Source organism: Osmerus mordax, chromosome 20 (assembly GCF_038355195.1).
Source record: "Osmerus mordax isolate fOsmMor3 chromosome 20, fOsmMor3.pri, whole genome shotgun sequence".
Classification (NCBI taxonomy): domain Eukaryota; kingdom Metazoa; phylum Chordata; class Actinopteri; order Osmeriformes; family Osmeridae; genus Osmerus; species Osmerus mordax.
In genome coordinates this window covers 12026172-12047921 of record NC_090069.1, presented here as the reverse complement: position 1 = coordinate 12047921, position 21750 = coordinate 12026172, and the positions used below count along the sequence as shown (strand labels likewise).

At 40.3% G+C, this 21750-nt stretch overlaps 1 protein-coding gene across 2 annotated transcripts in view; it reads right to left on the bottom strand.

Annotated features, from left to right (window-relative positions):
* Positions 1–21750, bottom strand: part of pi4kaa (phosphatidylinositol 4-kinase, catalytic, alpha a) — a 209736-nt gene that overhangs the window by 57956 nt on the left and 130030 nt on the right. For both annotated transcript variants that reach the window (XM_067258321.1, XM_067258319.1), the window contains exons 33-35: positions 6119–6277; positions 5563–5714; positions 5314–5421 (exon numbers count right to left, since the gene is read on the bottom strand). In XM_067258321.1, the coding sequence (XP_067114422.1) occupies positions 5314–5421; positions 5563–5714; positions 6119–6277 (419 nt within the window). The remainder of the gene's footprint in view (positions 1–5313; positions 5422–5562; positions 5715–6118; positions 6278–21750) is intronic.

The window sequence follows — 21750 nt, the reverse complement described above, 5'->3', positions numbered from 1 at the left end:
AATGGGGTACAAGTCCGATAAGAATCAGAGACATGATGCAAACTTTACGGAAATGTATGCTGTCACTGTATAGTATTCCTTTCACTTGGTTTTTAGAAATAGGCTATAGGGCTAAATATAGGGCTATTCTATATGGAACTCATCACATATGTTGCTTTTTTTCTTGTGATTTGAGTATGATTTCCAACGCATTGTATCGGATTAAATAAACTGTTAACATGAACACCTAGCTCCGTCGTTGTTCTCGCCAGGCAAAGAAAGCTTAATAGTTATTTTGGTAACAGAAATCTTCCATAATGCAGACTTACCATAGCTTACTGTCAACTGTATATTCAAACGAAATGCCACGAAATTCACACTGCCTTCAATTTACATATCAGTGTAGAAATGTGGTCTGTGTTTTATATGTTCAACCTACAAAACCAAACGCCTATTAATGGATATAACGTGATCTAATAAGACTTGGAAATAATGTAATAAATAAAAGCTTGAGAGGTGTGTCTAAAATATACTTTAACATTTGCCTTTGAAAGGGGCATATTAACAGAACTAGGGTTATATACAAGACCTTTCCATCAGATATAAGTGGGGGTGAAACATAGTCACTGAGGACCTTCATTGTCCCACAAAAGCAGTCTGGCTTGATGACACGATTAAAAAAAAGAATAATGGGTGTGTTTAACAAAAGCTTCTGAAGGCAAGACTAATCATATTTATATAATTTCTTATTGTGGTTATCAGTTAAATTATTAATCTTCGTCTTTGCTCCAGATAGACATGTCAACAATCTATGCTCACGCTTAACATAATATAATATTTGCCATCATGTCATGAACGTAAAAACGTTCTTGACAGAAAATACATTTTCTTCGTTTTTGGGGGCATATTTTCAGTTAGCAGATGGTACTGTTTGAATCGCGATTCTATCTTCTGCCGGTAACGTCGTAGAATAATCTTCAAAGGGGGTCCTTTATTAATTAATGAATGCAATATGAGTAGGCTAAATGCCTGAAAATATCATGAGAAGGGAAAACTTAAAGGGACGTTTAAGTCATAGAGATTAGGTAAATTTTTACACCGGTCTGCCAAATGTATTCGTTGATTCAGCTATGAGGCTGCCTCTTGCAGGGGAAATGAGAAGACGTCATATTTCATTCTACACTTAACTCGTATTTTGAGTTGTAAATGAGCAGCAAAAAAAAGATGCTTTTAAATCTATGTAATCTTTATAAATAATAAATACTTTTTTAAATAAAAAATGTAAGCATTTTTATATAAAATATACAGAAATATTAGTTGTAAAAATGTCATTAAAAAACGGACCCCTGTGCAACCGACGCAAGCAAGCACACCCTACAATTTCCCCAGAAATTGTACCCTCTCTAGTTTACATTTACATTTAGTCATTTTAGCAGACGTTATTATCCAGAGCGACTTACAGTTTACCCATTTCGGATTGGTTTCAAACTTAGCAAAAATCAGGAAAAATTATTTGATGAAAAAGCTAGTAGTATGAGCCAGGTTCGAGAATCGAACAAAAATTATTGGGGGAGATAGTTTTGTAAATGTTGACTGGAGTTAATAGAATAAAAACTACCAGAAGAGCCGGAAGTCTAACAAGAAATGCAATACCACCTACATCCACCGGGGCCGTTGCTTCAAGCCGAGGGGCGGGGGCTTGGCACATAAATACTGTCTCATCCAGTGAGAATAGGATTACTCGCCATAACTTTGGCTTTCTCCTCAGGCGATCTGCCAGTCGTGAGGTGTAGCGATCATATGTCTATGGTAGCGATGACATAGTAAAAAAATACTTCAGAAAAGTCAATGACACCATACCCAGTTTCCGGTTTCAAAATAAAAGTCGACAGGGGAAAAAAAACTATACAAAAAAAATATTATCGGAAATATTTTGACGGGCCAAATAAAATCGCTGGCGGGCCACAATTGGCTCGCAGGCCGCCTGTTGCCGACCCCTGCTTTAGCAGTTTCCCATAATACAGCAGGGTCATCTGTGGACTGAGAGTTAATCGATTTTTTTTTAATACAAAAGTCAGTAGTAAAATGGGTAATAAACGAATAATCTTTCAAAATAGATGTGTTCAGTTTCCAATATTTCCCTCTGCTGTTTATACCCTTCAGGGAGAGATCCAATATTACACTGGTATGGTCCGAAATTAAAATACTGCCAATTGAACAACACAAAACTGCGCGTAGGGAAAGTCCTGACAGAAATAAATAGTCAGTTCTACTGTGACACCCATGAGGTGGAGATAAAAAGTGTACACCTTGTCTGTAGGATGGATTGTATGACCATGCATCAACAAATCCCAACTCCTCACATACAGAGCTGAGTGCTTTACCTTGTGGAGAAAGAGGTACAGTTTTAGGAGGTAGCCTATCAATGAGAGGGTTCCATACACAGTTACAATCCTCACCTACTATAGCAATATCTGACTTAATCTGAGAGAAATCGTAGTTATAAAGTCAGAGGGATGAGCAGGGGGTAATACACATTCAGTATAGAGATAAATGTATCTTGCAAAACACCCTTAACAATAATATACCACCCATTCTTGTCCTTAATACAGTCTAACATTGAAAACCGAAGAGTTTTTCTCAGTAAAATAGCCACTCCTCTGCTTAAAGAGGTGTATGAGGAGAAGAAGACCTGGTCAAACCCTTCCCTTCGTAATTTTTGATGTTCAACATCATCCAAATGCGTTTCTTGTAAAAGAGCAATGTCAATAAGTCATTTTTTCATAAAAGTCAGCACTTTCCTTCTTTTAACAGGACTATGGACCCCTTTAATATTCCATGTACACAGATGCAACTTATTACTAGCCATACTGTCTAGCTAAACCCATCATGTAGGGAGAGCCTACATATATCGAAAACCATATGTACAGTCACTGAGCCAAGAGGAAAAACAGAAAAAACAAAGAAAACAAGTGTAGGCCAATATAATTACCAGACCCACACAAGTTGAAAAAATAATTTTAAAAAGACCCAAAACTTCAGGGGGCTCTCCCTGCTACTTAACCTGCAGGGCTTAACCTGACTCTGTTATTAGAGGGAGCTTTTTCCATTTAAGATCTATTGCAAAGTTTAAGAATCTTCTTTCAAGCAAAGATTTAGAAGGTTCAATTCATGCATTTGTAACATCACGATTAGACTATTGTAACTCTCTTTATAACCTTTATTTAACCAGATAAAAAAGCCCATTGAGATCAAGACCTCTTTCACAAGGGTGACCTGGCCAAGAAAGGCAGCAGCGCACGTCATAGTGGTCAAAACAGACAAACAACAATAACACACAGGCAGTAAAAAACAAACAACAAAAAACATGACATTTAAAATCTTAAGAGCGATAAAAATAGTCACTGTTCAAAAGATTTCCATTGTCTTTTTTTTTTTAATAGAGCGGAATGCTTCCAGAGGAAGAAGGTTTGCAATTTTAAGTTTTGATTGAAGGGCATTCCAAGCAGACGGGGCAGAGAAACAGAATGCTTTTTTTCCCGTTTCAGTTCAGACTCGAGGAGCAGAAAGATGCAGAATGTCATTTGAGCGTAGTGCATAACGATTTTAGGTTCTCCGAAGGAAAGTGCATAAAAAAGTGGGAATTAGGCCAAGAAGAGCCTTATACACCAGAGTCATCTAGTGTGTGTAGCGTCTCATTTCCAAGGAAGGCATGCCAGCTTTTACATATAGTTCACAGTGATGGGTGAGGCGGCTACAACCAGTGATGAACCTCAGAGCACAGTGATACACAGGAGTCAGGGAAAGAAAAACTTTGTGGTGTTTATTTTAGGGCCGAATTAGGTTAGTAGTGTTGCCCCGTGAGGTAGCAACGTTAGCCAGGCAGTTTTTGCACAATACTTGACACTGCGCAGCATCTTTTTTAAAGGCAAAATTGGCAAAGTGTCTGTAGTGTCAGGTTCTGTCGAGCCTGAGGCCATGGTACAGGTCAAGGTAAAGTGTAACGTGCAAAGTTGATCCTTCGTCTGCAAACGGCGTTACTCTCGCGTGTCACGTGACCAAAGTAAAATCGCAGCCGTTGCAATTACAAAATCTCGTTTTGTCACATTGCGATATTATCGAAAATGCAATTAATCGTCTGCAAACTGCCAACAACAACAGTGACACAGCACGGTCGCTAATTAGCCTGCTACATAGTATACAGTGACCGATCCAACGTTCTATCCAATGTTACATAACCAATTTCACTTAAGCTTTATGTTCTCAACTTTAATGGAGATCTACGGAGCCCCTGAAGGGACCTGTGATTTTTTTTTTTTAAAGGACACTCATCCGGACGAGAAAATGATTTGAAAAGAACTGGTTATTTGCACAAAATATGAGATAGTTGCAAGTTTACTTGCCATTTATATTTACATGTATGGCTTATAGTTTTGGTGCTCCTTAATATTCAGTGGGTGCTCGGTTTTACTGGTACTCATAAAATGTTTAAGTGGCACTAGTGCCACCAAGTAAAACAGTTTATTTCAAGCCCTGTAATTAGTCATTTTAATTTTGACAGGAATCATTTTCCTTTTTTTTTTTTTCCTGTTATATCATTATATTAATAAACATTATTAATATAATATAATAATAAACGTTTATTTTTAGAACATGTATTAGTGCTGTCAGTTAAACGCGTTATTAACGGCATTAACGCAAACCCATTTAAAAATAATAATAATTATCGCGAGATTAACGTTCTTTTTGGCTTAGCAAACTTTGTCGTTTTTTTCACATGCTGTTGCAACAACTACTGACGTTAGAAAAACGACAACACCACACCGGATCTAGCTAGACCGGAAACAAAACAACAGGCACGCCGCACACACTTGTTTGGGCTTCCGAGCCGGCTAAAGAGTAGTAGGCTAACGTTACGTTTTGAGTGGATGGCGAGAGCGAGACGCCGAAATGGATGCCAATAAGATTCTGAATGGAAAGTTTACTTTTAAAAAGTTGCCAAATGGTTCCATTGACAAGACCAAAGTGATCTGTGTGTTTTGTCGTTGTGAACTGAGCTATCATCACAGCACGTCCAGTCTGAAATACCACTTGATGGCCAAGCACACAGCTGATGCGAATACTCCGCCCCCTCGTCAAAGCCAGGCACAGAAAATATGTATTCTCTCAGAAAACATATTTAAGTATAATATAAGTGATTATAAGTATAGTATAAGTATAGTATAAGTATTATTTAAGTATAATATCTATAAGTATAATATATATAAGTGAATGAAGAACATCTATAGATAGTATTGTACCTGTACATAAGGATGTACTAAGTGTTCACGATACCTGAAGTAGTCAAAAGCAGTGGAGTAGATTTTCTCCCGGAGCACGTTCCTGATGGTAGCATTGGAGACCACGTCGGAGTGGAGGAGAGCCAGACCCAGAGTCAGCAGCCTGAGCAGCAGACAGCACAGCAGCAGAATCAGTCAGCACACAGACACTGACTGGCTACTGCAGCTCATTTCGGGGATGACCTTGAAATCATCAGATAGAAATCAGGATTTGAACCAAGTGTGTGTTGTATGTGGAGGCAACCTGAAGCGGGGTCCAATGGCCGCCACATGGCGGTTAAGGCTGCTCTTGTTTGCGCCCACATTGAGAGAGAGAGAACGCTGCAACAGGCTGCAAAAGATCTCCACCTGATCGGCACTGGAGTACTTGGCAATTTCAAACCTCTGGACCAAAAACTGTGGAAAAAAGGAAACAAGGGATAAACAACATAGAGAGAAAGATGAGACCGAGAGGTAGGATGCAAATGAGAGACAAAGAGGAAAGGTTGTGTTAAGAAAGGAAAGAGAGGGAGAGTAGTACCACGCCTCATTATAAAAGGATGTGATTTGGCTGTTTATGAGCCAGGGAGTAAGCACACTTGGGGTTTGTTGAGACAAACAAACTTTGTATTTGTTATGTGCTTTCCAGGCAGTTTGTGTTGAATACATTTAAGTGAAACTATCGAACGTTGTATCTAACAATTTTGTTATTGCTATTAATTGTCTATTGAAGTACATTTAGCGTGGCTGAAGTGCAATTGCATCACTGGGTGATGCAATTGCACTTCAGCTACGCTACAAAGTCAGAGTGGACCTCTCACCTCGATCCAGATGAAGTGGGGGGTGACGTCCGGGGGGCAGGGCACGGGCTGACTTTCCTCGGACGCTGCCAGAGGGTCAGCCTCCACCTGGGCATTCGAGAACAGACCCATCTTCAGCTCCACCGTCATCTGCCACGCACCTGCCATCTCACGCATAAACTACACAGGGGACAGGGATGGGGGAGGGATCTTGAATCATATACTGCACACCGGCAAAGACACATTCAGTTTTGGTCAATTAACTAGAGGGTTCTGGCATTGCAGGGAAATGTTATATGATGCTTGTATCAAAGATTTTCCAATAAGGGGCGGGTTAGGCTTACAGTATAAGATTACACAGCCTGGAACCATTTAGTGTGTAAAAGTGCAAATCCAAAGATTGGAAGTTTGAATCGGTCATGACACGCTCCCGTGGCGATTTTAGACTCTTTTTAGGGGTGCTCAAGATTTATCTGATGGAAACCCCTAAATCTCATCTCAGCACCCCTAAAAATAATAATAATTAAAAAATAAAGATTATTATTGTTTATTATCATTTTATGCTGGTAGTTCATGAAGAAATGGACATCCTTAGCTTTTTCATTCATTCAATATTTTACATAATAATAAATACATATTAGAGTTCAACACTCAGTGTTTCCCCTACCATTATATTAGGGGGGCACCCGGCCCCCCCAACGGCACCCCCCCGCCGCCCTGGAAGGTCAAGTTAATTTTGTAAAAAAAAAATATATATAATTTTTTTTTGTTCTTTTTCTTTTTTTTTTTATATAGCGCCAGATCACAAAATAAGTCATTTAAGGTTACCTTTCCTATAAAACAGCTATAGCTTGCTCTTTTTTTAAACAAACTAAATGGCCTTATGTTATTTATCTTATTTACACAACGGCATGTCATATCTGTCTCTACATGGTCGCCCCCGTTGCCCCCCCCCCCCCCCCCCCCCTATTTAATTGAAACACTGAGTAATTTTTTGAATTGAGTTTACATGATTAGGTTATGTTGGAGTTTGGAGTAGTAAGATAACACAAATATTTGTTTCAAACCTAAGGGAAATAGGTATATTTAGGCATGGAGTTATTTTGGATGTTGGAGTATTAAGTTAAAGAAAATATTTGAATAACACTATAAAATCAAATACTTGGTTTTCATGTATAATGTAGAGAGAAAACCTTTTTTGGGGGGGGGGATGGGTGTGTTTATTGTTGGACAACATTTTGTCTTTACAAATAGATACAGTATGTAATTCATGGGCACCAGTCTATGGTTTTGGTAAGGAACCCGATTTCCAAGGGCTGTTATCGACAGGTGCAGACCAAAGTGCCTCTGGAAGCAATTGGATAGATATAACCAAACCCATCACAGCAAAGAAACCTAATCTTGGTTGTTTACAAACATGCCTCAACAGCGCTCCTCTGTATATTCATCATATCAAACTTGCCGCTGACCTTTCAAAGCACCCCAAAGAGTTCCCCCAAACTGTATAACATAATGCTAAAAACATATTCATGATCTCGAGTGGAAGATAAATGCATAGTGAAATGTCAGATGGGGCTGTGGACAACTAGGCTATGCCTATTTAATAAGCTGTATATAATTATTATGATTTACTGATTAGACTGTGTACTCTGGGAGCTCAGTATTCCACCCCCCTAGAGCTCAGCAGGACAGTCTGAGTCACTACCACCCCAATCCATACTTTAGCTACTGCCCCCTCCATGTCGTATCTCTGCTATTGAGGGCATTGCAGGAGGCACCACAGCTCTTCTCCTCCACTACCACCGAAGACAAATGACATTTCCCCCCACAGGGGACATCTCAACCACGCCAAACCACACCAGCCATTCATCATAAGAGGGGGCTATCTAAACTTTGAATAAACAAAGCAATAGGTCCAGACAACCCCAGGGTACTTGCGCAGGACAGTACCTTCTTCGTTTAATTAAATGCATATTTGGTAATAGTTGATTTATCGTATATCTTTATTACTAGCTCATTCTACTTAGTTTTTAATTTGTATTAATTACTTTGTCTCTATCTTTTGCCCGTCTCTCTGCTGTAGTAAAAACCAAATTGCCCTGGCTGGGGATTAATCAGTAGGGAACCGTGACTCTTAAACTCCAATTACTCAACGGAAAAAAACATGATACAGCGTGCACACAGAATTAAGGCCTACATGATATTGTGTTGGTCATTACGCATTATGTGATCCAGCCCTTGCGGCACAATTCACGGTAATTGTGCATAATGACGTTGCGTTGGTACATTTAGCCTACAGATTGACCGGTCATTCTGCACAACAATATAACATATAGAGCCCTATTTTAACGATCTGAAATGCAAGTATCAAAACGCAAAGCACAAGTAACTTTGTGGGCGGGACTCCTGCGCGGTTGCTGTTTTGCCGGCGGGATAAATGACTTTGCGCCTGGCGCAAGTCTAAAATGGGTTGGTCTGAAGTAGCTACATTACTAATGGGTGTGGTTTGGGCGTAACGTGCAATAAACCATTCGGAGCGTCATCTCACATTCCCATTAAGAGCAGCGCTTGTTCCATGATGGATTGCTATTATAACGGCGGATTTGCCAGGCGCACGCCAGGAGCGGTTCACAGCCGAGGAGATCGACTTTCTCGTCAGGGCCGTAAAAGATAGAGAAGTGACATTGTATGGGAAAAGCAGAGTAGCTTTCTCATTGCACTAAGTTGCCCACTCATGCTGCTCATTCAAAATCGTATTTTTATATATATTTTATTTTTTTAATTGTTATATTTTTTAATTGTTTAGTTCTTAGAATTAGTTTAACTATTGTACTTTTTAACTTAATTTAATAAGACTCCTGTTAAATGTTCCTAAAACGCCTAAACAGCATACCCAAAGTAAATTGGAAGCTGTTCTTGAACCATTTGGAGTACATGCATGTAAATGATCTCTTTTGAAAGCTGACACTCTGAAGTTATGTCCCCTGTTGTCAGGACCCCTGTCAGTCCAACTAGTGTTGAGTAATAGAAGCTTGAACACAAGGAAAGTGAAAATTTCTATTTCCGCCTAGATTTTGTTTTGAAAACAGAGGCCTGAAGAGGCCTAGAGGTGGTAGGTATTAGCTGGAAGACTAAATTGGACCACAGGTTGAAGCCTTACCCAATTCAAATCAAAAGTCAAACATAATACCACAATATATTCATATTTGACAGATGTACTTTGACAGAGTACATCCAGGCATTTTCTAAAAGGGCCTTTTGGAGACTCCAAAATGACCCTTTGTAACCAAGGTCAAATACTTAGGATAAAAAGGTATTATTTTTCATAATTGTTATCTCTAATGAAAGGTGGTACTTAGAACTATCATATATAATAGCTAAATCCCTAATTAGTATTACTGAAACACAAAAACTGAAGCATGAACACATTGGAGTGCTTTATCTGATTCCAAGGATTGGCGCACAAAGAACACTGATTCTGTCAACCATATTGCGCAATCGACTTTTATTTTGAAGGCTCCACAGAGACATACAAATGAGGTATTGGCATTTTCAGCTAGCTGTCAGCTACAAGGCTAACGAGCTCATTTCAGAGCCAGTCGAAGCCAGTTCGAGAAATTTGTTTAGAACGAGTGTGGGGCGGGGGGGGGGCGGGGGGTGGGGGGGGGCAGGACGCACAGACCTAGTTGGCTTTAGAGGGCTGTCAACGGGGCATGGAAGCTCCTATTGGGTCAAACAAGGTGTCAATCAAAAGGGGAGGGTTCAACGGACATTTTGATGCCTTCATATTGTAAATACTCCGTTGCTAACCGGAGAAAAGAACACTTTTATGTGAACAAGTTGTTTCTTCTGTCGGCTAACTTGCATAATGAAACAAAGGATAATGGCTATTCATGAAGTAAAACATTGTATTTGGACGAATTACTTTACATGGTTAGATACTTTGAACCCTTGGGACTGTAAGTCATTTTACAGTAAAAAAACATAAATCTGAATGAATTATTTTCTTTATGTTAATGGTCAACAAATCATTAAGTATCTGACAATACGACTGACAGTATCACTGTCAGTCATAGCCTAAAGTACATAAATTGCGAGTTGAATCACAATGATTGACAGGACACACAATAATTGATTGGACATACAATTTTAATTGATTGTTTTAGCTGGCTAAATTTAGGTTGTGAAAAAGGCAACATGAACATTATCTTGCTGCTGTCAGATAGTTGCTATACACGTTAAGTTATCTCAATCAGTTGTAACGTTGATGTGATGAGGCACTGTGATGAGGCACTAGCTCTGCACAGGGCTGGACTGGGACAAAAAAATCGGCCCTGGCATTTTTGGCCAAGGCGGCCCACACCCACCGTGACTGGTCAGACAGATTCCCTGCAGGCAGTCCTTAAAATATGCGTGCATTCTATAATATGAGCTGCCTCGTGTTCTGCGTTCATGTGATAGTTTGGGATCCTTCAAGAAGGGTCTCAAGACTTATCTGTTGATCTTACACTTAAATAATTAATTAATTCTTAGAGTTATGATTTGTATATTTATGGTATAAAAAATATATATACATATTGATATTTGATATTGTATTGTTATTATTACTATTTAGCTTAATATTGGCTTAGCAACTTTTAAAACTGTTTACTGTTCATTTTAGTTATTGTAAGATTCATATTTTGTGGCTTTGGACAAAAGTGTCTGCTAAATACAGAAACACACACACAGCTTCCCTTCCTGATTCCCTGTTAATTTGCCTACTCCTTACCACGTCGTCAACTACTCTTTCTTCCATCTTTTCCTCACTCGCTCCCATGGCCGTCATGGTCACTCTCCTGCTCCTCGGCTTCTCCTGACCCTCTCAGTATGTTTCTGCCTCTCTGAGCCAGCCACCTCTCCTCCTTCCTATACAGTTGCTGATGTTGAAGCAGCTAAAGCCCCCCCAAACATGTTCAAACATTTTGCACATTTTGTGGCATTTGCCTGTAGATTAATTATCTTTTTCTCCCTTAAAGATCCTGTAAAGTAGAATTAAAAACGAGTTTCAAGTTCACCACACCACAGAATAATGTATTATTAACTAACCATCCAAATTCGAATGAAAAAAAACACAGACAAGTATGTTAAATTAGGCTTTGAATTCGTAAGAAAATCAGCAGTCTTCTCTGTTCGAGACTGGGGGGGCGTCGCCTGAAGGAGCTGAAGCTCGGCCCCTCTCTCAAGTAAGCTACCTACGACCCAGATAATGAACGCTACGTCAAGCCGAACAAAACAGTATAGAATTAGAATGTATTTGTTCAATGAGTGAAACATACAGATGCATATAAATGCAATATTCCCTTGAGCTGTAACACAGGAGTAAACATTTACAGCAGAGACAGCCGACAGTGAGCTCTCCAACTACCTCTAGCACGTTAGCACGTTTATCCATAGCTTTCCATGAGCGTGGCTCTTCACAAAATCTATCCACCTATTTTTCCTTTCATTATCAACATGGAACTTCAATGGCGTTGCAGCGCAGCTGGAGTTCTTGCATCCATTAGCTAGGTTACCATTTCACCAAAATACCATCATTCTACACCGAGTAGCCTAATATCAAGTTTGCGGTTTGCACTAATTATAGCAGAGATACCTCTGGAAAAGCTATCTAGTATAATTATAACAAGCACACACAACTGAGTGATGAACTGCTGGCGGCGGTGGATGGTCCAGGTGCGACCGGAGGATGAACGGCTGGGGGGGGCGATGCTCGGTACGGCTCCGTGCTGCAAGAGAAGCCGTGTGTTGGTGAACCCCGTCTGTTTCTGGTCCATGTTAAAACTGTCCGACGTGAAATGGTCAGTGGCCGTTGGAGTTTATCCGAAGCTTTCGATGAGCTTGGCTCTTCACAAAATCTATCCACCAATTTTTCCTTTCATTATCAACAGGGAACTTAAATGGCGTTGCAGCGCAGCTGGAGTTCTTGCATCCAAGGAAGATGCAGTTGCGGGTGGTGGGAAACATCCTGAAGCTAGCTAGCTAGCTGATGTAAGCTACAATAACAGTACAGCAGGAGGAGCCATTCAGTGATCTGACGTAGATGGGGCGAAATGACGTAGATAGGGCATTTTTTGGCTCCGCCCATTAAAACCTGATCTGAAAACGGAAGAGAAACTGTTCTTCGGTCTAACTCCACATTTCAGTGCGACAAAGTTTTTGCGCTTTGCACATGCTTTCAGGAACTAATTTCACATGTATATAATGTACTTAGAAGCAAAACATGGAATTTACTTTACAGGATCTTTAATGTTTCTGCGCTTTGGTGGTTGTTTCTCCATTTTAGCGATGCTAAACTTTATTGATGCTAAACCATACGCATTAGCCAACAGCTCGTGTCTCAGGACCTGCGGGAGGCGATATTATGAATTAGGGGAAGGGGATTCCTGGATTTGCACCGGGTCGGGTACCCTGGTTAAATCGAAGAAATACGGTATTTAATTTTCCTGACTGTGTTTCATTCGAATAAATAACCTGTGTTGTCATGTAAATCTACAATTCACAATGCATGTTTGGCTATGTTGCGTCTTTGCTCCGCAGCTTTGCTCGTTGTAAACGGGGGAGGCAGGTGGCTGAGCGGTTAGAGAATCGGGCTAGTAATCAGAAGGTCGCTGGTTCGATTCCCGGCCGTGCAAAATTATGTTGTGTCCTTGGGCAAGGCACTTCACCCTACTTGCCTCGGAGGGAAGTTCCGTGTACTTACTGTAAGTCGCTCTGGATAAGAGCATCTGCTAAATGTAAATGTAAACCAACCAATCAGCGACCAGCTCATCTATATATTCATGAGCATACCATAAAAGGGAGAAAACCTCTTGTTTTATTCCAGGGCTATTTCACAGGGTGCATCAGGGCGCATCAGGGCGCATCAGGGCGCATAGAACAGCACCCGGGCCATTTACAGCCCAACCAATGTTACAGACCCTATTAGGAGACCTTAAGGAACAGTGTGATATACCATATAAAATCAGAGACCCTTTTAAGGGAAAAAATATTTCAACCCGCGGGGTGGGTTGCGGTTCAGAACTAATATATTGCGGGTCGGAAACGTTATTAAATTAAAATGTTTCAAGATGTTTTTAATGTTCTAATTCGCACAATATCTAATAGACTATCAGATAAGACGTTATGATAGAGTGCGTAGCAACAACAAAAAAGTGAATTTATCCACTAGCCTACATTTCAAAAGATAATTCACTGCCTGGGTCTAAAGAATATATTGTGCTTATTAAAGTTATGCATTGTGCTTATTAAAGTTATGAACTTAGAAGTGTGCTCAGGCTTAAACATTGGGTCTCACACTGGGTGTGGGAAGCAGGCTGTTCTTTGTGTCTCTATCTCTTCATTTTCAGAAACAACCTTGAAACCGGGTGGAGACGGCACCCGAGCAGGTGGGACGCGTAGGCAAGAACAACTCCCTGATGCACGAGAGAACAAGCTCAACCCTTTTTTGATACTTGTGTTTCAATTGCACTGTATAAATATATGCTGGGGAGGGACAGATAGCCAGTTGGACTTCGTGAACCAGCCCAAACTCTGTTGCGGGTAGGGAAACGTAGACAACCCCAGCTCTGTACTTGTTGATTTCCAACTGCTGCATTAAAGCTGATATTATCGGACCTCTGCGACTCCAGACCACTCTTTCTAGAACACAGATTTGTGTCATAGAATACCATCATTACATATTGGAATAGACACAAATATTTTGAATCCTTCAGGTCTAACAAAATGGCTAACTTAAATGATGAAATAAAACGAAAGGTTGTGACGGTTATACACTATCGTACATCCTGCACAAGCTAAATCTGCTGTTTGGAAGGATTTTGGGGGTAAATGTGGATAAGGACAACAATCCAGTAGATGGTTGCATGCAAAAAGTGCAATAAGGCATTTGTTTATGACAGTAAGAAGACTGGAACTTCAACCATGATCAAACATAGCGAGACTTGTAAAGTTGACACCGGGCGCTTTAAAACCTTGGCCTATTGACATCTTTTACAGTTAAAAAAAAGGACAACCTCAAGTCACCAAGTCGAGATGAAAAAGACGTCATTTTAAAACTGACGGTAGAAATGGTTTGCATGGACTTGAGGTCATTTGTGTCTGTAAGCGGCGTTGGGTTTGTGAATATGACCCAAGGACTGATTGATATGGGAGTGCACGCAGGCCGCATAAATGCTATACAACTTCTGCCTGACCCAACCACAGTATCAAGAAAAACAACCAAATATGCAAATGAAATACGAAAAGCCCTTGTCCCGGAGTTAATTAAGAGAGAACTTGGGTAAATAAGGTGGCGCAATTACACTTGACATGTGGACAGACGACTTTCGTAAAATAGAATATCTGTGCCTTACTGCCCATTATATAAACAAAGAGTGGGTGCTTGTGGAGAGGGTGCTATCCATTAGAGTGGGACAGTTACCAGCGCAAAACTGCACATAACATAAGGCCAGCTATTGTGCAGGGCCTGAGGAAGTACAACTTGGACGAATACTACAATATAGGGCTGAAACGATTCCTCGAGTAACTCTATTCCAAATATGATCAAGACAAATTCCTCTGCCTCGAAGCCGAATGCGAATGGATTATTTTGTGTGTGCCACAACACACTAACGTCCACAAAGTTGAAGGAGATGCAAGGAGTTAGCAGTGTTTTTGATTTGAGGGCGCGTGCGAGCTGTAAAATGGAAGGGAGCGATAACAATGGCCAAAGAGAAGAAACAAACAAAAGAAAACAACAGAAAATCTCTAAGGTTTGGGATCATTTCAAATTGAAAAGTAAAGAGAACGCCGTGGTGTGTGTCCATTGCAAGACAGAGAAACTAAATGTTTATTTTTGATAGAAAATGGATATGCATTGCATACTATGCATATAAAAAATAAGGAAGGAAACCTATTAGTTGTTCTTTTTAAGATACCTCTCTTATTTTCTTTTGTATATTTACTATTGCTCTTTAAGCAAAATTACGTTTTATCCGATTACTCGATGGAATTTTAAGTAGAATACTCGATTACTAAAATATTCGATAGCTGCATTCATAGTAAATTCGACATTTACTATGAATAGACTGTGTCTCTACATCTGAATTGCAACTCATTTCATTTTAATATTACTTGACCTCAGTGCTGCTTTTCATACTGTTGATAATGCTATCCTCCTGGATCGTCTCCAACAATGGGTTGGGATCCAGGGTGTGGCTCTACACTTGTTCCACTCTTATTTGAAACATCAAACCTTTTCTGTTAATATTGGAAATATTTCCTCCTCTTCTGCAGCGATTACATGTGGAGTACCTCAAGGTTCAATCCTGGGTCCAATTCTTTTTTTTGTGTATATGCTCCCTCTGGGCTCCATTCTCCGTAAACATAATATACCATATCACTGTTATGCTGATGATACACAGTTATATTTACCGTTAAAACCAGGTGATACCAACTCTCTGGTGTCCCTGTTTGATTGCCTTAAAGACATCAAGTGCTGGATGGATAATAACTTTCTCCAACTTAATGAGAGTAAGACAGAGGTGATTCTGTTTGGTACCCCCAGATTGATTGATTATTTATCAAAAAAAATGGGCCCCTTGTCCACCAATGTGCACTCCCATGCCAGAAATCTGGGTGTTATCTTTGATTCAGCACAAGAATTTGACAGACAAATTAAATCTGTTGTCAAAGGTAGTTTCTTTCATTTAAGGACTATCGCAAAACTAAAATCTTTCCTCTCTTTCAAGGACTTGGAAATTGTTATTCATGCACTTATATCGTCTCAAATTGATTATTGTAATTCAGTGTATTATGGCATTTGTCAATCATCATTATCACGCCTGCAGCTTGTCCAGAATGCGGCTGCTAGAATGTTGACTGGTACCAGGAAAAGGGACCATATCTCCCCGATATCACTCTCTTCACTGGTTGCCAGTCAAATATAGAATAGATTTTAAGGTGTTGTTACTTGTTTTTAAAGCTTTACACGGATTGGCTCCATTGTATATTTCAGATCTTCTTAGGCTGTGTAACACTTCCAGGCCCCTTAGATCATCAACCCAGCTCCATTTAGCCATTCCACATACTCAGTTGAAAACGAAAGGTGATCGTGCCTTTTCAGTTGTAGCCCCTACTCTGTGGAATAAACTGCCAATTTTTATCAGGTCATCCCCCACCACCAAGACATTTAAGTCTTGTCTTAAAACATATTTTTATTCTTTGGCTTTCGAGTCAGTTTAGGGTCACTTGTGCTTACTGTAATTGTGATGTTTGTCTGTTGTTCTTATTTATTGTTGTTTTGCCCTATTTGATGATTTTGTACAGCACTTTGGTCAGCATTGGCTGTTTTTAAATGTGCTTTATAAATAAAAATGACTTGACTTACACACGCTGTACTGTACTCACAAACTGGAGAGACTTTGGTCACTCTGTTTTCATGAATATATAATCTGTGTCTAACCAGGTTAGAGGTTAGATCCTTCGATGGATCTTTTACATTAAAACATAACTATTAGTGTATACTCACACAAAAAATGCCACAGCCATCAAAACAAGAACACTCATGAATCAACAACCAACATTTTAAAGTGAGGCTTAATTGGAAAAAAAAAACTTTTGTGTAGGCTTACATGTGTGGCCTACAAACACAAACTAAACTTAGCATGTGACTGACTGCCTAGTATGCTCTGACCTGGTGCCTGTAGCCTCTGGGAGGAAGCTGCTCTGAGGTCTTAGGGTGGTGCAAGGACTGGAAAATAACATGTAGGCCTACACATCCAATTACCCACATTTGAGTCCAATCTCAATCTTAAACATATCCCCATTATTATCTTCAATCAACTACCAGCCTTTAAGTTACTAGGTCCTGGCTAGCCCTACTCTGAAATACTTATTTCAAACAGGCATTATACAATAGCAAACAGGGTAGCTAGACTGCAGTGTTCATCTTTTGTAATGTTAATAGATTGATAAGGGATCTCATCAAGGAATCTTAGCAGTTAAAGTACAAAAATCGTGTAGCGACCCACACAGAAAGATGTGTTGTTTATCACTAGTGTTCGCGGGGTTCGACATGCCAATCAACCTGCTGTCTGCCAATCACGGGAATCCTAGTGGTTGGCGAAGGGGCACGGAGTTGGGCAGGGGAGATGGAGCATTCGAAGTTAAGACCAGGTTTACATTTACATTTAGTCATTTAGCAGATGCTCTTATCCAGAGCGACTTAAAGTAAGTACAGGGACATTCCCCCAGAGGCAAGTAGGGTGAAGTGCCTTGCCCAAGGACACAACGTCATTTTGCACGGCCGGGAATCGAACTAGCAACCTTCGGATTACTAGCCCGATTCCCTAACTGCTCAGCCACCTGACTCCCTTTAGCGTCTGTTCTTTCTGTTACGTCTGGGTTTCACAAGAGACGGTCACTATTGTTTTGTGGGCTACCTTTCTTTTATTTAGTGAGGGCTACCGCCAAACAGCTGTTTGGCTTACTAGTAGCCTGTGTACCGTGTGGTTAATAAACGTCAATTCGGGAACTTCATCTTATGCCTGGACGATTGTTCCTTTCTGACTTAGTCAGGTCATTACAATAGATTTCAAATGACTAAATGATACTGTTGTTGTTTTAAAAGTGTGCTATATAAATGAAAATGAAAAAAACTAAATTGAATCAACAACACCAAAGTATGACATCTGCGCTGTTAGCTACCAAGGTAGTGATAAGTGCTAAACAAAAACAGAGACATTTCTCTTATCTGAATCTGTTATGGAACCAAATTGCCAATATGCATCTTTTTCTATGGTTCTGCGGCCCAGCAACTCAACTTTCATAACATCTTGTTCAGGAAGCCTCAACCCCAATGCTAAACCTTAAAACGATAACTGTAATATGATGCTCTTGTTTTCCGTCGCTGGCGCTGTATCAGACGCTGGCGTAGTGATTTGTGACTGACTTGTAAACTGTGGAAATATCCCCGATTGAAAAAATGCGCTGCCAGATGACAAAAGAAACGCTTCTTTTAACAAGATAAATTAAATGTCAATCAGCATCCAATTGCCAGTGATAGCGAATTACATTTTGGGGTGGCACCTGGGGTGGCCAGTCCGATATCAGGGGGGTCCAGTGCCACCCCTCTGGCTCCGCGACTGGCTGCGCTGCCCATATTCTAAACACTGTGGTTCACACCACAATCAGGAAGATTACAGAGGAAGACGAGTTTGGCCTGGAGGTTTCTGGCCTGATAGACTCGGCAAAACCTTTAGTCACATACTTCAAACACAGTGCTCTCCAATGCAGACTAACAAAAACACTGAAGAACTCTGTGGAGACGAGATGTAATTCCACACACACAATGTTTGAGTCCATCAAGTCCCAGTATGGAGAGATTCGTACTGTGCTGGAGGAAAGGGGAGAAGAACACCGCTTGGATGATCTACCAGAAAGAATAGTTGGAGACATGGTGGATTTTCTTCATCAATTTGTAAAGGCCACACTTGCATTGGAAGCAAGCAAACAACCAACTCTTAACCTCGTAATTGTGTGGTTCGAACGGATAAAGCGTCACCTGATTCCAACTCTGAATGACAGCAACGTGATCATTTCACTAAAAAGGAAAGTGGTGTGGTGGTAATTTTCTTACTGTTGTGGTCCACCACTTGTAGGACAGTAAAGAAAACACTGTAGTGTTTGCTGTATCAATGTGTGTGTATGCCAGTTCACCTTATTTGCATGTGGACCATGTATGGCACTAAATACATTTTTATAGTTAAGCACAATGTTTAAGAGGGGGGCTCACACAAAGAGCAGCCTAGGGGCCCCTGACCATGCCGAGGTGCGACGTCTGGTTCAGGCGGAGGCCGAGATCGCACAGCCAGCAACTGGCGCACAGAGGAACAGGCATCATAAACCCCAATGAGGGGTTGTCAGATGTGGAGGACTCGGACCCAGAAGATTCATCAGACATGATGGATGAAGTAGGTAGATTTATAGTCTTGCAGCCAAACGCAAAAAGCGAGGCCTTCAATGTTTTGCTCTGGTGGAAGGATCATTCCAACGTGTTCACCTGCTTGGCCAACGTCGATTGATCTATACTTGCAATACCAGCCTCTAGGTGAGTGTTTGCCAAACAAACCCATTTTTAGTTTTGCGTGCCGGATATGTGATGTCTGAGAGGAGAAGCCACTTGCGACCAGGACCGTGGATGATATTCTTTTCTTGCACAGCAATCTAAAGAAATCTGAGTGATTGATTGAATGCCTTTTTGTTATTATTTTATCCATCGACGGCTGCTTCATCTTTTGTTTAGGTGTTGAATTTGAAATGTTTGGGAATTAGGACGACAATGCACATCTGTCAATTGAAGTTATTTTCTTTGCTAGTTCATAGAGTAATGACTTTTTCCTTCAAGGATCATTGAAAAAAAATATTAATTGTGTTGTGAATAATAAATCTACAAAAGCTTTTTGGTTTGCATTTACTTAAAGGTTAAAATAGTGCCACACAATTAATAAATCCTTAAGGGACATCCGAGGAATATTAGCCAACTTTGAGTTTAAACCAATTAAATAAATCTATTATATTTTTGAACGGGTAAGGATTCGGGTCTCAGAACAATTCGGTTCGGTCTTCGGGTGAAAATCTGTCCTTATGTCAGGTGTCGGTTCGGTCTCGGAATTGATGTTGCCTGCGTGGTTCGGGTACAGTTCCAAAAAACGAAACCGTGCAGGACTCTAGTCTGCAGCGAGTTGAAATTAAACTATGCGTAGTATGGAATATATATTATATAATACATATATACTGTATATGTATTATAAATACATAATATATATGACCGATATTCAGCTGCTTTCTAAGGGGCTGGCTAGTTAAAAGAACAAACATTTAAAGTGGGTACACTTTCAGTATAGCTCAGTGATTTTTCTCTTTTACGAAAGACTTGTGATCTCACTGCATGGACCCATTTAATTATGGTAATTTACATGGTGTGTTTGATTGACTACATGTGAACTGACTGTCGCTAGTTCACCTCCAGATTCCAGAATTCAAGATAAATCTTAGCACAAAACCAACAAAACCAAAGACTTATAAGTTATGTTATTCTGTTAACATGTTTAACCATTTATTAAACACATCCTGGATATAAAAAGAACAAAAATTAAATCACATTTCTAGTGATAAAAAAATAAAAAAGGTCATAGTCAGCAAAACAATTGACTTTTAACCTCAAACATGACATGCTCTCTTCCCTGCTGACAGCCATATCTACACAACTCTGTCTAGCTGAAACTGAAACCTCTGGTCCCTCAATGCTAATATATAAAAGCTTCCATAGAATTTTATCAGTATGATACTAAGTACCCAAGTCGACACCATTCTTCCGCTGCAGATCAATAGCCCAGGGGAACGAGGCGAACGGCTGGCCCGTCTTAATTAGGTGATATAAGTCGTGCAATAACACGATGGGCATCTGCATTTAAATTCCTGACCAGCATGGTCAACGGCTTGGAAGATTGATTGTCAATCATCCGCTTAGTTGTCACGCAAACCAGGGCCTGTCTGCTAGCATGGCTGGTCAGGGATTGTTTTAGAAAATTCTCGGTGCCTGTGTAAAAATATACACTTTTGTCTGCTTTAGACGGGAACATACGACAGACGACACAATACATCTTAGTTCCATAAAAAAAGTTGCTTCCGTTTGAGCTCGTAGTTCTACTTTGCTGCCATTTTGCACCAGTCTCGCGCCAGTTGTTAAAAAATGTATAGAGATTAGAGAATTACAATTTGACAACCACTCGTCACTTACTACTCAACTTGATTTGCCAACTGTGCGCCCCATGAGCTGCAAAGTTATTTATGCTTCCGGCTGTGCAATGTAAGAGGACGCTCACGCTTTGGGATAGCTCCCGCATATTTCACAATTTACGTGCACCACTTTGACGTTTACCCTAATTCACCATATTCATTATTTAAAAAGTAAACTAAAGAATGTATAATACATTACAGTACAATTCTTGAACTGTCATCACCAGCTGCATCACGGGCACGGCACTATCTATAATTCCAGTTATTAATATTTGTGGCATATCACCGAATGCATCACGGGCACTGTGCACTAGTGAATATAGCAACAGGAACAATGTTCGTACGACTTTATAAAGGATGCATGTCTTAACTTTAATAAGCACAATACATAACTTTATGTCTTATGAACTTAGAAGTGTGCTCAGGCTTTAACATTGTGTCTCACACAGGGTGTGGGAAGCAGGCTGTACTTTGTGTCTTAATCTCTCCATTTCAGAAGCAACCTTGAAACCGGACTGAGACGGCACCCGAGCAGGTGGGATGCGTCGGCAAAAACAACTCCCTGATGCACGAGAACAAGCTCAACCCTCTTTTCATCTTTCTGTTTTAATTGCACTGTATAATATATGCTGGGGCAGGGACAGATAGCCAGTTGGACTTCGTGAACCAGCCCAAACTCTGTTGCGGGTAGGGAAACGTAGACAACCCCAGAGCTCTGTACTTGTTGATTTCCAACTGCTGCATTAAAGCTGATATTATGGGACCTCTGCGACTCCAGACCACTCTTTCTAGAACACAGATTTGTGTTATTGAATACTATCATTACATATTGG